Here is a 16110-nt window from a genome sequence, read left to right as displayed (position 1 = left end):
GCTCCATCACTTGGACAGTAGCGGTTCTGTGCCAGTCCTCTTCCTCCTGACATTTCGAAGGCCAAAATGTGTACCACAGAGACCTCCCCCAGCCACCCAGGGCGTCTCCTTCCTGCAGGGTACTCCAGATTCCACTGGCCAGCCAGCGTGTGTATGTGTTTGTGTCCGGTTATTTACTGTTCCTTGGAAAACCACCTACAGCCATGACAGAGCAGCTACCCACAAGCCAGCTGCACAGTCTTCCAGAGACAGGTGGGGCTGGGCTTTCAGTCTCCTCCTGATGGCCAAGGGCAGCTGTGGGTCCCTCTGGCCACTGTGTTCTCTCCCAGGGTAGAGGCTCTCAGACAGTAAGGGTCAAGGTTCTCCTTTGCGTCCCCAGCTGGGAAGGGTGTGTCCCAGAAGAGGAAATGGAGAGGTCTGACTATTGAAGGAACTTTGGGGACTAACCTTGCTGAATGTGAATGAGTGCTGACTGTGCCTGTTACACTTAAGTGTTTTGAAATGTAGACAAGTCCTGCTGTGCACACCCATGAGAGTCTTTTGGGATAGATGGTGCAGTGGGGTGAGAGCTTAGCTGTCTGGAGAGTGGCCATGGGGTTCTCAGTAGAACCTAGAACAGGTCATTTGCCCTCCGGTTCTGACAGCACTGGCCACCAGGGGGCAGTAATGAGGCTGGGCCGGTTACAAACCAGCATTGCACTCTGAAGGGATGAGGGTGTGGAAGTGAGCCTTAGGGAACCCTGAAAGCTGCTGTGATGCTGCAGGACAGACAAAAAGCTTCAGCACATTTATCGCTGGTGCCTCCTGGTCAGAAAATGTAGAGACCTTACTGCACTGAGTCAGCTTGGACTTTCCATAATAAATTCCTTTTTCCTTTCTTTTGACTTTTGGCAGAATTCCCATGAAGGTCAGTCAGCCTCAGCTGTGCTAAGGCAAACAAAAGGAATAAAACAGCAGGTGTGTGGCAGATGGCATTCTGAAGGCGGTGGGGAGGTTTGTGGACAAGATCCCAAGTGTGGAAGTGCATAGCTGCTGGGCGGCTGCACAGGCAGGAGAGAGCAGCAGCTTGCCTGTGCCCAATCCAGGAGCGCCCTTCTCACTGGGCCACAGCCTCCAGGGCTTCGTCTCCCGTCCCACAAGACTAATGTAACCCATTATAAGAAATCAATCACTGGGCGGTAGAGTTTGCTGACATTCTGACCATTTCTCACTGGCCTGTGGACCCCTTGACAGGTGACTTCATGACCAGAGTCCGTGTTTCCTCCCTATACCCTAACACCCTAAGCGTCTGAGAAAGGATGTGAGCTTTTGCTATGAGCAGAAGGTGGAAAGGATGAAAGGGACCAAGGGTCTCCACCGACAGGCCGTGGGGTCTCTCAGGTTGTCCTGTCTCTGCCCCTCTTGACCACAGGCCTGATGTAGGTGCTAGGTGATTACCTACCCTGGGGGAACAGCCGCCAGATGAGACCTATGTCTGGAGCTATGACCAGACCCTGTGAGTTCACTGGCTTATCTACAGAGGAACACTTCAGAGGACACCAGGGTTTACAATCAACCTCCCCCAAAGATGCCGGTGCCATGAGCCTATTCCTCAAGGTAGACAATAGCATGTGGACGCCCAACCTGCTTTAGCTGCTACTCTAGCACCACCCTTCATGCCCTTATCAGGCTTGGGTGCTTATCTACAGAAAAGCAGCAGGGTTGGCTGTGTGCTGAGCTGTGGCACTATAGCTCAGGATACTGTGACAATAAAAGTGGGCAAATGCCTACCTGAGCTAGCATGGACCCGGTGGGCCCCAGGCCCTGTAAATGTTGGGGAATCTTTTTTCAGCTCCTAGCGCTGGCTACCTCCACCCCCATTAGCTGTGATGCGCAGGGATGGGGTTAGCATTCTTCCCCAGGTCCACAGCACTTACAGGTGCCCTCTCAGTGCGAGTCACTGAGGTCACCTGCCCAACATCCCCTAGCTAGGGCACAGTGAGCCAGGTTTCCAACCAAATCTGCTCATTCTTGAACCAAAACAATCCTGCCTTCTCAGCCTGCAAGCCCCTAGGCCTGTCTGTCGCTCCAAACACTACACTCCAACTTTTTCCAGGTTAAGCACTGACTGTGCCAATTTTGCCGTCAGGTCCCGGCTGCTGCTCCCACCTCACAAGCCCAGGCCTGGTGGGCCAGGCTGGAACTCCTCTGTGCCTGTGGGGACTGTTCTAAGCCTAGCCCAAGAGCTGCCGGCACCTTGGCCCGGCCCTTCTTTCCGTCTCCAGTTGCCCAGCATCGACCGGCACACCCTTGCTGCCTGATCAATAACAGACCAGCATCTCACCCCCTACACAAAATCAACTTCCTCTTTAATTACTGTTAAGATTCACACCACCTGCTTTGGAGGTGAGAGTGGGCAACCCCCGCCCCTCCTCCCTCCACTCCCCCATTACCTGGTCTTTTATAAAATAGTTTAGCCAGGAAAAAAAGAAAAAAGACCGGAACCACTGACACAGACAGCCCAGAGCCTGGGTTGACTAAAGGAGGCAGGGCTGGGCCAGGTGCGTCCACTCCGCCTCCCCCTTTCTGGGGATGGGGCCAGGACCTTGAAACCCAGCTACTGCACACCCTCTCAGCCCTGGCTGGGGGGGAGCAAAGGATAGAGAAACAGACCTGGAGCTGCTCCAGTGGGAGAGGGGCTGGACAGAAAGGATTATGGGGGAGGGGTCCCATTGTAGGGGTGCCCCTACCCCAGATCACCGTGGGTGCTGCACAGTCACAGGTACGCAGTCACGGTCACAGACACAACCCGAGAGCACCCCACCCCAGCCCACCCAGCCCTCCCCTGGCTTCCCCTACCCTGAAATGCCCTCCCCTTGCCCCTACCCACCCCATCCCCATGTGGGGGAACAAAGCAATAAATTACAAGGCCCCTCTCTAGCCCCCTCCTGTTCCAATCCTTCTCCTCCACCCCAAGATCGTTAAGGGGAAGGACCTGGGCTCTCTGGCTCCCCCTGGCTCTTTAGCTTCCGTTCATAGATAGGAAGAGGGGGATATCTGAATCCCACTCCTCATGGTCCCTTTCACGGAAAGGGTTGGGGACCCCTCCACCTCCACGGGCAGCAGGGGTCCTGCCCCTCGCTGCCCTTCCCCCTCACTGGGCAGTGAGATCAGCATGGAAGGGGTGGGGTCCCCAAATTGGTCCCAAGTCGCAGGGCTCCCATTACTAAACCCTCCCTCTGGTGTAGCGTGGCCCCAGGAGCCAGCCTGGGTTTTGGCTCTCTCCACCAGACTGCAGAGCGAAGGCAGGACTGGATCTCTTCCCCGCCCCGCCCCTAGGGAGCAAGAGCCAGCAAATCCAAGCACCCTGGAGCCCACACAGCCGCAAACTCCCAGCAGGTAGACCTAGGGCAATCCAAGTAAGGACACGGTGGAGTAGGGGCAGGTTGATCTAGGGTCTCCGTGCCTCGCTGGGGAGAGGGAGGTGAGTTTGTGTCTCCTGGGAGGCGTGCGGGGCTGTGCCCACGAGGGGGTAGGAAGTGCTCCCGTGGGGCGGGGTGCAGACTGGAGAGGTGAGTGGGTGCATCTGTCCAGCGGTCCACCCGGTGTAGTCGTGCCCAGCCCGTGCAGGGGTGGGGAGTGTCTCTCCAGCTGCTGGACAACTATACCAGCGCAATGGTGGTGTCCACTCGGCCCAAGCTGGCAGCGCTGCTCCTGCGCCTCGGGCTGGGCGTGGCGGTGATGCTAGGGGTGGTGGCCGCACTGGGGGTGGTGGCGGTGCTGCCGCCCTCTCCTGGGCAGCCGTGCTGGAGGAGGATGTCCGCACACAGCTGGCTGCCAGCCTGGCGGGCGTAGAACAGTGCCGTGCGGCCCTGCGCATCTCGGGCCGCCACATCCGCGCCGTACTGCAGGAGGAAAAAACCGTGTGACCACGAACCACCCAGGGGACTTCCACACGCCTCCCGCCAGCCCCCCGACGGCTGCAAGCCCACCTCCAAGCTCCCTTTCCCTACCTCTCCGCTCACGTACCCACAACAGCAGCTGCGTGATGACAACGTGGGAGAGCTCGGCGGCCAAGTGCAGTGGCGAGCGGAGCTGTGGGTCCTCCACGCTGGTGTCGAGCGGCCCATGTCGCGCGTGGGCCAGAAGGAGCAGAACGGCGGCCACGTCCTGGGCCTGCACAGCGGCCCACAGCTGGCGGCCCAGCGGCTCCTCGGTGGTGCCCAGAGGCGCCAGGAACAGCAGCTGCTCGTACTTGGCGCGAATCCATGACTCACGCTCCTCCCTGCAGTACCAGGGACCAAGGGAAAGAGTCGTAGGGGACCTCTAGTCAGGACCTCCCAGGAACTGTACAACCTCCATCCCAGTCCTCTATCTTTACCTCGAAGAGTCGCGCGTTGGCTTGGCACGGCCTCGAGTGTCGCTCTCCCACACGCGGTTGGCCGTGTCGTTGCCAATTGCCGTCAGCACCAGGGTCAGCTCCCGGGGCCAGTCATCCAAGTCCAGCGACCGCACGCGGGACAGGTGTGTGCCCAGGTTCCGGTGGATGCCAGAACACTCGATGCAGATGAGCGCACCCAGGTTCAAACTGGCCCACGTGGGGTCTGGGGGCAGGATGCAACAGTAAGCCACCCCGCCATTCATCAGAGGACAGCTAACTCTAGTCTGTGCCCTCACTTACTGGGGGCTCCACAGTCCACGCAGGTGGAGTTTCCCTTTGCGTTGCGGATTGCCTGGATGGCCACAGCTTCGCTTTGACTGTCCGTGCGCAGCTGCAGAGGGCAGTGAGGTTAGCACTGACGGTGCAGCAGCACCTCTGACCCTCAGCCACTCCTGCTAGCCCCATAAACAACGTCAAAAGGGTTACCTTGACCTTGCTGCTCTCACAGCACTGAAGGCTGGCCAGGATCTGACTCTCGATGGCCTGAACCCAGGCATCCCTCTCCTCGAAGCTGGCTGCCTCGAAGTGCCATGTCTGACCAGTGCTGGACACGATCAGGAACTCAAAGTTCTCCTCTGGGTGGGTGAACAGGAGAGGTCATGAGGGACAGAGTTCAAGCAAGCAGCCTTCCCCAAACCCTTCCTCCCTGTTGTCCTTGGAGCCCTAGGAGGGGGACAGTGGAGGGAAGGGAAGCCAAGGGTGGGAACAGCAGGAAGCCCAGCGCATGCAGGGAGAGGCAGGGCCCCCACCCCACTGCACCCCGGCTTAGCACCCCTCCCGGCTCCCGCTAGTTACCTGCTTTATAAATATTTCTTAAACTACCAAAGGATTTTAGTTTCCACATTTTGCGCTTGGCTGGTTTCCCGAAGCGAAGGAGATAGAGACAGAGTGGAGAGCACAACAGAGAAAAAGAGACCGAGAAAAGAGAAGGAGGCAGATGGAGAGATAGACAGTGACAGAGAGTGCCAGAGACAAAGCAGGACAGACAGATGGGGAGAGAAAGCAGAACTAAAGTCAGTGGCCCCAGAGCAGAGTGGAGCAGAAGCCAAGAGCCGTGAGAATAGGCAGGTCTGGAACCCGGGTCCGAGCACCCGGAGGAGGACAGGGGCGGGGGCGGGTACTGTGGCCAGAGAGAAACCTGGTCTCTTTGGGGGATGGGGTGTCAGAATCTGTGTGGATAGCAGGAAAGGGAGGAGAGGCTGGGATGAGGACCCTGGGGCTTAGAAGTCAACAGACCTGGAGAGGGTGGGTGGGGACTGTTAAAAGGGACGGGGTCAGTGGTCAATGGCTCTTGGAGGAAGCTGCCAGTCACTGGTTACTGAGAGCAGGTGAGGGGGAGTCACCAGGGCCTGGGTGTTCAGGGGCTGCAGTACTATCTACATACACAAATGGGTCAGAAGTGCATATGAGGGCAGGAACTAGGAGTGAGGAAAAGAACAGGGGCGGGGTACAGGGACAAGAGCCAGTCGGTGTGCGTCTTTCTCCACGCAGTTATGTGCAGTGGTAATGACAGTCAGGCACTGAATTCAGGCGCTTCTCCTGTTCCACAGGAGCCAGGGCAGGGTTGGGATACAGGGGTGAGGGTCTGGAGTGGGAGTGGAACTACCCACCGCGACCTCACCTTCGGCCTGCACAGCCGAGCCTTCAGTCTTGGACGGCGTGCTCAGCTTCTTCCTCCTCTGCTTCTTCATCATGGGGGAAGGTGGGGGCTCCCGACTCAGGGGACTGAGGTCGCCAGAGGGGGTACAGTCTTAGGGAGGAAGGGAGGGGAACACAGTGCCTCAGTGGCCCTTCCATAGACTTCCCAATAGCTTGCATCCTGCCCTGGACTGACTGGCATTTTAGACTATCTCCTCAGCTGACACTATCCAAGAGGGCCCCTGGATCATTCCTGGGGAGGTGAGCAGATGAGCGAGTGCTTTGGAGTCGATTGTACTCAGCTCCTGACTGCAACTTATTGACTTGGAGTTCTTTGAGCAAGCTCATTAACCTTCTGAGCCTTACTTTTTTCATTCCTAAACTGTGGATACTAATCTCCAGCTGGTAAGCTGTGTGAAGAACATTTACTACGGTTGCTTCTTGCTTATGCATGTGTGTATATCGTGTATGTGTACCCTCTGTAGATATACTCTCCAAACATTTCAAACACTGATGTGCTAGTTAAGGTCCTCAGTGGTTCCCAATCTTCCAAATGCCGCAGCCTTTTAATACAGCTCCTTATATTGTGGTGACCCCCAACCGTAAATTATTCCTGTAACCATAAAATTCATAACTGTAATTTTTCTACTGTTATGAATCATAATGTAAGGATTTTTGGAGATACAGGGTTGTCAAAGGGGTCAGTGACCCACAGGTTGAGAACCCACTGTCTTAGAGCCAGTTCCTGTAGAGCAGAAGCTGAAGCATGAGGAGGTCAAGAAGCTTGCCTCCCGTGTAGTATGTCAAACCAGAAACTTGAGCTCGGCAGGCAGGCAGACGGTCTGGAGACTACTCTTCACTGCCATGACAGACACGTCGTATGAGCTTGGTGCGAGTCCCTCACACCCTCGGTCCCTCAGTCCTGCTCTAAGCCTCCACCTTATTTCACTTCCCACGCATATCCCATTTGGCTCTGGAAGCACTGACCAGTGCTAAGGGCACGGGCCAAGTTCCTGTCTGGTTTCAGCAGATGCTTGGATGTCTGGTCTGTTGGAAGCTGCAGCGAACTGGGGCTGGGGCTTGGCATGGGAGTAGATGCTTCTGTGGTAAGGAGGGGAAGAGGAGACATCAGTGAACCTGTCTCCCAGCCCTCCCTCTTGATCAGCCCCCACCTCACACAGCCACTGTACCCCCAACTCCTTCCTGACCCCACCACTGTTCCCTGCCTCTTCCCCTGACCCCATGTAATGGTCCCCACTCACCAGGGCCTTCACCCATTTGGACAGCGCTCATGTCCTTGACCAACCCATTGATGCTGGCTGAAGGGCCAAAAGCAGAGATGGCCCTTGGGGGCCGCTTGCCCGGGACTTTGACCGTTGTCCGTAGCAGGTCCATCTCCTTGCCGTGTGTACTGTGGATGTAATCCTGTAGAAGTACGGCGTTAGACAGTGTACGGACAATGTTTCGAGGGTGCAGTTCTGGTCTTTGGAGGTGCTGAGAATTAGGCATACAAGATAGAAAGGGGCCCTGGGAGCTGACTGGGTTAGGAAGAGCCTGGAGGAGGAGGCCTGTCAGACTTGGCCTGGGAGTACTCCCTGCATGGCAGGCCAGGGACAGGCCATCCTTGGTACTCGCCCACTAGACTACAAGTTCTTGAGGGCAGAGAATTTACCCTCCTATCCCCAGCAAGGACAGATGGTGGGCTCTAAAACTAGGTGCTGAACCTAAGAGAGCAGGACTAAAGCTTCCCAGAAATGGTGTGAAGACTTTTCAGAGGCATAGAAAGAACCAGAGGGATGTCCACAGTTTTCCAGTAATGACCACCTCTGCTACTCACATTGATGCTGGGATGGTAGAGCAGAAAGCCGTTGCTGGACAGAGTCACATATTTCTTCTTCCATTCTTTGTTCAAGGAATTGCCACTTCGCTTCAGCAGGAAGCTCTGGAAAACAGGAAGGCGTGTGGGAGAAGAGCTGGCTAAGAGAAGCTGCTTTGAACCTTTCTTCAGCTCCTAACCCTCTTACCTGTTTAATGGGGATGGCTCGCCCACTGCCTGTCGTCTCTCCCCGACTGTCTAAGCTGCGCTTCTCGGAATCACTGCCCCGACGGTTCTGGAATGATGACTGGATTAGCCGAGAGGACGAGCCCCACACAGGGAACTAGAGACTAAGCATGATGGGCAGGCAACAGGACAGAAGGAAAGGGGGGTCAGCACGTCCAATACCGCAAAAAGGCTGGTCCTTCGCTTAGCTGCTCGGTGCAGGGACCCTGGGGTGCTCAACCCAGCCACTGCAGCCACCTCAGCACGGAGTTCCCGATGTCCAACATTGGGTGAGGATGGGAGGGAAGAAGAGTAGTCGCTGGTGTGGCCCCCGTTGCTAGCCTGGAGGAGTCAGCAGAATGTAGGATCCAGGTATGAGGCCTTCCCTTCCGTCCTCATTATTCCCCCATATTGCCACCAGCAACACAAATCTCCCCAGCATTCTCACACTGCTTTAAGTTCTGTGAAGTTTGACTTCCTGAGCATTGTACTGTGCAACTGGGGCTGGCTGATTTCCAGTTCAATGTTGCTTCCTTTTTCCTTTTTCTTTCTTCCTTCCTTCCTTCCTTCCTTTCCTTCTTTCTTTCCTCTCTCTCTCTCTCTTTTTTTTTTTTGACAGGGTTGCTCTGTGTAGTCCTGGCTGTTCTGGAATCACTCTTAGACCAGGTTGGCCTCGAACTCAGAGATCTGCCTGCCTCTGCCTCCTGAGCACTGGGATTAAAGGTGTGTGCCGCCACGCCTTGCTGAGCCATATCTCTTCTAATCCTACCGGCCTCCCCACCTCCTTTAAGGTTGGCATCAGCCTCTGACCCCACATCTCACCTGCCCAGCTACAGGAGTGGAAGCAGCTGAGTGGCTGGGCGAGCTGGGCAGAGACTTGCAGGCGGCCAGGAGCTGCTGCTGTTTGCGTAAGGTCACCACCTTCTGGGCCACTGAAGGAAATGGGGGTTGGACACCCACACCCTCCCCTGAGAAGTCCCCAGGAGATAATATAGCCCCAACTTCCTGTCCCCAGGGCCTCTGTGCCACCTGTGGTCTAGCCAGATCCTCCCAGAAAGAACCAGTGAATTCACTGACACAAATTCCATAGGCTCCTCTTCCCTCCCGGGGGCCAACTTCCTGCCACTGGGAAGCATGGAACTGGATACTGGGCCTCTGGAATACCATGGTATCTCCAGCTCTCCACTATCAGATGCTGGGGACTCACCCTCCTGGAAGACCCGGTCCACATTCAGCCCGTACGTCGCACAGGTCTCATAGTAGCTGCACCGTTTCATGTCTGTGCACAGAGCCCTCGCACGAGCATCACCCACCACTCGAGGAGAGGATGCGCTGATCCTGTCTGAGGGGACAGGAAAGCGGGCAGGACTGCTGAGGTACCTTCCTCCAACGTTCATGATTCCCTTTACCATTGTTTGGAGCCCAGGCTAGACCTCCTAGAGCTGAGTGTGAAAGAGCGCCTGTCCTCGAGTGGACAGTATATAAGCCTCTAGTGTGTAAGGCCCTTTGTGAATACAGGGCCCTGTGCATGCCTCTCTCTCTCTCTCTCTCTCTCTCTCTCTCTGTGTGTGTGTGTGTGTGTGTGTGTGCGCGCACACTTTCAGGCATTACCTCAGAGGCTGAGCGGAGCTTCCTGACAACAGCTGTAATTCACAGCTGATAAACATCCTATCCTGAGAAATCGCTGAATCTGAGACCTGAGTGACAGGACACCAGCCTGGGAGAGTTGGACGCCTGCAGGTACTAGGTGGGCTCTTCATCGTACAGTCAGAAACCAGGAGGTAAGAGGCAAGTGGAGGCCAGCACTGGCAGCGGCATGTGCAGCCACCTGGGTCGTCCTGGGTCCTGAGCAGAGGGGTGGTGACAGCGCCCCTCCTGTCACGGGCAGTCTGACTGCTTCTGAGCTACTACTAGGAGAACTGAAAGTTTTCTGCCCACCTGATTGCCTCCAGATTTCCTTGTTTCCTCTGTTTGTAGAGAAATTTCCCTGCAACAGTGTCAGCCTGACCCAGCTTTCCATCCAAAGGAGGACTTGGCATTTTCTGTGTGTTTTGAGGTAGTGACGTCAGAAGTGGTGATGTGAGCACACAGTAGGTGATGGACATCTCCAGAGGGGATCGGAGATGGCCCTTACAGCTGCCTTTCCCTCCCAGGCTGTTCTCTTTTCTCAGCTCAGACCTTGTTTGGTTCATCGCTTCCTTATTTGGACATCAGGCTCCCTCTAGAGGGTTGCTGGAATCTAAGTAGCCAGTTCAGATACCTTGCCAATTTGGCAACCATGGCGGGCAACGCTGGGGTGGGGGCATCCTACTTTAAAAGGATGACTTTCACACTTCCTCCTTACCTTGAGTCCCAACCAGAGCCAGGGCCAGACCTCCTCGGCCCTCCCCGCGCAGGGAGCTCAGCTGCCCATGGAGGCGGCTCACAGCCTGGAAGCTGCTCTCGTCCTCCAGGCTGAAGACGAAGATCACCGCATCTACCCAGCCTGAGAACTTGCAGGGGATGAGAGGGCAAACAGAGGGTCATACGGGCCACCTGCTCTGGAGGCCACTCACAGGGGCTCCCGGCAAGGCCCTTTGCAAGTGCCCTTTGCAAAGCAGCCTCATTGACCCTGCCTGCCTCTCACCTTGGCATCAGGTGCTCCTGCCTCCTCTCGGATCAGCACCAGATGAGTTTGGCCATCCACCAGCATCTCCTTCTTGTACTGCTCGCCTGCCCAGGAGAGTGGCAAAGTGCTCAGAGGGGTGTCACCAAACCTTCCATAGTCCCTGAACTTAGCTCTTGTGCCTGGACTCAACTTGGACCTGCCCAGGCACTGGTCTTTCTGGTGGATCCCTGGCCCCAGCCTTAGCTTCCTGTGGTTTCTGAGAACTCACTCTCAGTCTTCTCCAGCACCTGGTATGAACCCGTGAGGAATCTGTGGATGAGAGACGACTTCCCACTTCTGACATCACCCAGCACACCCTAAGGGAGATATGGAGACAGCAGGAGTTAAGCAAGGGCAAGGAAAGGCGGGTATGGTGGCACACACCTGTAATCCCAGCACTCGGAAGGCAGAGGCAGGCAGATCTCTGAGAGTTTGAGGCCAGCTTGGTCTCCAAAAGTGAGCCCAGGGGGCTGGAGAGATGGCTCAGTGGTTAAGAGCACTGGCTGTTGTTCCAAAGGACCTGAGTTCAATTCCCAGCAACCACATGGCAGCTCACAACTGTCTGTAATAATAGTTGCAGGAGATCTGACACCCTCACACTGACACACATGAAGGCAGACTAATATAATAAAATAAACTCTTTTTAAGAGGGAATCTAGGACAGCCAAGGCGGCACAGAGAAACCCTGTCTTGAAAAACTAAAAGAAAAAAAAAAGCAAGACACTTATTCTGCTCATGTCAGAGCCCACAGGAACTGGCAGTATCATGCCACCAAAGACGGACCTCCAGAGCCTCCAGTCATGGTCCAATGGCCCAAGTAGACCACACACACACCCTTTTTTGTTTTTGAGACAGGGTGTCTCTGTGTAGCCCTGGCTGTCCTGGAGCTTGCTTTATTGATCAGATCACAGAGATCTGCCTGCCTCTGCCTCTCTGAGTGCTGGGATTATAGGCCTGTACCACCTTGCCCAGCAAAGACCGCTTTTCATGTGTCGTTTAGCAAACACTTTGAACCTGTTTGTGTAGCATGGTATAGACCCAGGCATTAACTGAAAGTTTTGCCCAGTTCTAAGCAACACATCAAGAGGTTTTGTGTTGTTTTGTTTTTTAATGCCAGACATGAGAAGCCTGGACAAATGGAGAGACAGCATGAAGACCAGAGAAGTTGTAGAGTAATGAGCAGCCCCCTCAGTTCTTGGTTCTGTCAGGGAGGGAAGGGGAAGGGAGGAGGCAAACTTTCCCTGCAGACCAAAAGGCTGTGTTACCTACCAGGCGCAGTTCGGGAATTGAGCGGCTCAAAGTCCATTCCTGGCTATTGACCACAGCCTCTGAAAAGGGAAGGGTGCAGTAAGATGGGAGGCTCAGGCCTGGGAGGACTCCTAGCCCTCAGCCACTCTTTCCAAGCGGCTCACCTGACCCCTAGCACCCTGCCTGCCCTGCCTCAGGTCTTGGAGTGTCCCCAGTCCTCCCATCCCAGCCTCTGCTCTCCGCACAGCTGTTGCCACTGCTCAGTGGTTGCTTAGCAACAGAGCTAGCAAGACAAAAATACTTCAGCTGGCTTCTCCCTTAAACACGTCCCCAACGTGGGTCCTTGCCCCGACCAGACCAGGACTTTCCCAGCTTCTCCTGCCACTGCACAGACCACAGGGACACACCTAACATTCTTGGGGCAGATCCGCTGAGGGAGGGCCTAGAAGGGAACCCTTCTTCTACCATCTCTATTTCACCGGAGAGAAGGTAGGAGGGGGCTTTCCTGCCGTTTTTTTCAAGGTCAGTGGCACAGGTAGTTGTAACCCCTGTCCATCAGTCAAGGGGACAGAACTTGGGATTTCCTCTGCCTACATCTCCATGGCCTCCGAGAGAACTGCGGGGTAAAGCTCCATCCCCAAGCAGAAAGAAACCAGAAGCTCGGGGAGGAAATATTCTCGCTCGCGCCGCCGCGCCGGGTCCAGCCCCCGCGCCTGACACCGGCCGGACGTTCCCGGGGCGCCGCAGCTGCGGCGGGGACTCGGGGATCCGGAGCCATCTGCTCCCACCCGCTCCGGAGCCAAACCCCCGCGGCCGCCCCCGCTTCCAGACCCGCCTCCCCGCCAGGGAGTGTCTGGTCCATCGCCCCCCCCCCCCCACGCGCCTGTCTCTCCCAGTCAGAAAATAATAATAAAGGCACCCCTCGGGAGAAATAAATAAATAAAGCGCCTCCCTGTAGGCCTCCCAAGTCTCCCGGGGTAAGAACTGTCTGTGCAGCAGTTCCGCCCCCTGACTCACTCGGGTCGGCCCGCTGAGGGCGGGGGCGGGTAGTGCGGGAAGCCAGGCTTCCTACCTGCCCCCTCTCCGCTCATATTTAAATCCGCACGCCCCAGCCCCCGCCCTCTCCAGAACCTGGCCTCCCCGGGCCTGGGGAAGCCAGCAGCCCGCTCTCGACCCAGAGCTGTCTCTGGCGAGGAACTGATGCAAGGTCACTTGTCACGCCACCTGTGCCTGTTACTCCGGGGAAACTGAGGCTCCCACATGCCCTGCACCTCCAGCGTCTCCCACACACAAGGCAAACCCACTATCGCCTTGCTTCCAGAACCCGGCCAGGGCCGGGGTTGGGGTCTGAGCCTTCTGTCTCCAGGAGGCATCAACCAAGGCCATCCTTCCCAGGAAGTACACTCTCCAAACACTCAAGTCACGTCTCGAGAGCCCTATCCCTGGCCTCGGCGCCTGGTGAAGGAGTGAGCCTACCCCCCGCCCCCGTCCGTGCACGGCGTCTCCCCCCCCCCACCCAAGTAAGCCTCCAGGTGTCTCAGGCCCCGACCCCTTCCTACTCACTAGGGGAGGCACGTAGCTCTGCGCCCAGCAGCTCCCTGGACCCGCTGCTGGAAGACAGGCCTTGGGGTCCGGGAAGGGGCCCGGGGCCGGGGGGCCCCCCTGTGCTCTTGGTGAAGATACCGCTGATGAACTTGAGCATCTTGCGGTCACGAGTGGACGCCCGGCCGCCCTCCCGGCCCCTTTTCAGCCCTGGAGCTGGAGGCTCCAGAGTGATAGGGGGTGCAGGCCCGAGGGGCTGCGTGGAGGCGGCAGTGACACAAGTGGCTGGAACTGGGGTTGCGGGCACGGTGAGCGGAGGAGAGCCGGCGGTGGGTCCTGGGTGCAAGTCACTATTGTCCAAGGTCTTACTCTTGCCTTTCCGAGGGGACAGCTTCCCTCTCGCGCCGGCCCCAGCCCCGACCCCACCAGAGGTCGTGACTGCAGCGCCCCCTCCCCCGCCGGCCGCAGGGGCAGAAGCTCCAGTCCCGGCGGTGCTCTTTGACCCCTTGACCCTGGGCTTGCCCTCGCTTTCGGGCCATGACAGGCGGCTCCCCGCGCCCTTGCCCCCGCCGGCCTTGGCTCCACTAGTGGTCACGGTCTTGAAAGGCTTGGGAGCCGGCGGAGGAGGCGCCACCTTGAGCCTTCGGCTACCGGTGCCGGGATGCGGGGAGGACGAGCCTGGGACGCCGCCGCCCGTCCGGCCCTCGGGTTCCGGACCTCCCCAGCTCGGGCTGCTGAGCAGAGGGCGCCGGGAAGAGGGGGCGCCCCCCGGCTTGGAGTCCGGGCTCAGCCCCCCGGGGAGCGGGGGTCCCGGAGGGGCGGCCCAGAGGGACAGTCGGCGGCCCGGGGCCGGGGAGACCGGGCGAGCCGGACTGGCCGGAGCCGGGGACAGCGCGGGGGGCTCCGCGCCGCCGGCGCCCGCGCTGCTGGTGCTGATCCACAGCGCATCCTGCCGGTGGAAGAGACCGTGCCGCTTCTTGCCGGGCTCCTCCGCGCCTCGGGGGCTGCCGGGGTCTCGGGGCTCGGAACCCCTGGCCCCGGGGGCGCCGGCCGCGGCTGCAGACGGAGAAGGCGGAGGCGGAGGTACCGACTCGAGCTTGACCAGCGTCAGCGAGATGAGGTAGGTCGTTGTCCGGCGCTGAAGCGCGCCCGCGCCCCGGCTCATGGGGCCCGGAGACCCCCGAGCTGGGGAGGGGAGGGGACTCCCCGGGACTGCCTCAGGGGGGCCCGGCCATGGGGCCGCCCTGCTCGCTGCCCCCAGCCCCCGGACCCCGCTGAGCCCCCGGCCCGGCTCCGCTGTCGCCGCCGCCTCCGCCGCCTCCGCTTGCGCCCCCCTCCCATCACATGGGGCGCCCCCTCCCCATGCTCCCCGCCCTGTGCCCCCACCCCCTTGGAGCCCCGGGACCTTGGTGCTGCTCCAGGGAGACGCGCCGGACCGTGCACCCCGACCTGGGTGGGGGCGCTGAGATGGGCGGAGGAGGGTGGGAAGGACAGTAGTGGGGGCAAATGGGGATGAAGGAAAAGGGGGCAGAAAAGGGGACAGGGGGCTAGGGTAGAAGCAGGGGTGGGGGGAAGCAGGGGCGGGAATGCGGACTCAATGGGCAGAGGCCGCGGATGCAGTGGGAAAGGGGGGGTCTTTTGGGTAGACTAGTGGGGCTGTCTGTGCGGGGGATTCGCAGGAGCGCGGGGAGGATGCTCGGGATGGAGATATTGGAAGCGGTGAGGGAGGAACAGGGAACGGGAGGGGTAGGAACCCACTGGTCTGGGGTCTGGGAGGGGAGGGGCGTGGATCCTGGAGAAGAGTCCGTGTGTGGGGGGGGGGGGGGGGCTCGCCCGGGATCGGCTCCGTCCGGATGCGCGTTGTGTCCGGGCGCTCCCCTCACATTGAGGAGGAGGCGGCCCGCGGGCCCCCCCACCGCATCTCTTCTTCCCCCCTCCCCAGCACCGCTGTCTGCTAGGGTGGTACAAAATCCAGGACTGGATTTTCCTCCCAAAACACGGACTGGATTTTCTGGGATTTGGAGTCCCCTCTACCAACTACCGAGCCCCCTCCTTTCTCACACCAAGGTTAGGGAACACGAATGTAGAGTGTGGCATTTAGGGACAAAGGTAAAATCTGATCTGTTGGCTGGACAGGTACAGGGAACAGAGAGAACTCTTTTGGTCTCTGTCAATTCTGGAAAAGCTGAAATGGGAAGATGAGGAGCCCGGACATCCCTTCCCAGGACCCCCTTTCGTTTCTTTCTCGGGGTACCTGGATGAGTCTCCTTACTCATCACCCAGCGCTCTCTCCCACCCCACCTCCACTCCTACCCCATACTGAATACTTTCACTGCTCTGGAACTTGGAGTGATTGTCCCAGAGTGAACTTGAAAAGTGTTCCCCAGGGATGGGGACAAACAAGGAACTCAGTGGGGTAGGAAGGGAGGGGGGTTGCCTCTGGAGGGGAGAGACGAAGGCTTCTGAGACCGAGCTGCAGCGTGAGTCAAAGGCCCCCGGCTCAAGGTGGAAGAAATACGTCTACCGATTGACACCCCCCCTTATTCCAAAATGCATCCAGTCTCCATAGCAACC

The 16110-nt window shown here is 58.1% G+C and overlaps 1 protein-coding gene across 2 annotated transcripts; it reads right to left on the bottom strand.

The window, feature by feature from the left end:
• Window positions 1-2331: 2331 nt before the first annotated feature.
• Agap2 (ArfGAP with GTPase domain, ankyrin repeat and PH domain 2) lies at window positions 2332-15346 on the bottom strand. Of its 2 annotated transcripts, XM_055612041.1 has the most exons (19): window positions 13558-15346; window positions 12016-12074; window positions 10976-11063; window positions 10726-10811; window positions 10444-10591; window positions 9307-9441; window positions 8922-9031; window positions 8283-8441; window positions 8083-8169; window positions 7896-8000; window positions 7321-7483; window positions 7046-7159; window positions 6042-6170; window positions 5216-5275; window positions 4847-4995; window positions 4661-4751; window positions 4361-4583; window positions 4009-4264; window positions 2332-3884 (listed from the first exon to the last, which is right to left on the bottom strand). In XM_055612041.1, exons 1-19 carry the CDS (start codon window positions 14699-14701, stop codon window positions 3642-3644), a joined length of 3549 nt encoding a protein of 1182 aa, XP_055468016.1. In that variant the 5' UTR covers window positions 14702-15346; the 3' UTR covers window positions 2332-3641. The 2 variants fall into 2 exon arrangements, with proteins under 2 accessions (XP_055468016.1, XP_055468017.1); XM_055612042.1 differs by lacking the exon at window positions 5216-5275.
• Window positions 15347-16110: the final 764 nt, after the last annotated feature.

This window comes from Psammomys obesus, unplaced genomic scaffold (assembly GCF_907164565.1).
Source record: "Psammomys obesus unplaced genomic scaffold, mPsaObe1.curated_primary_1811, whole genome shotgun sequence".
In the NCBI taxonomy this organism is placed as follows: domain Eukaryota; kingdom Metazoa; phylum Chordata; class Mammalia; order Rodentia; family Muridae; genus Psammomys; species Psammomys obesus.
This window is presented reverse-complemented; position numbering and strand designations above follow the sequence as displayed.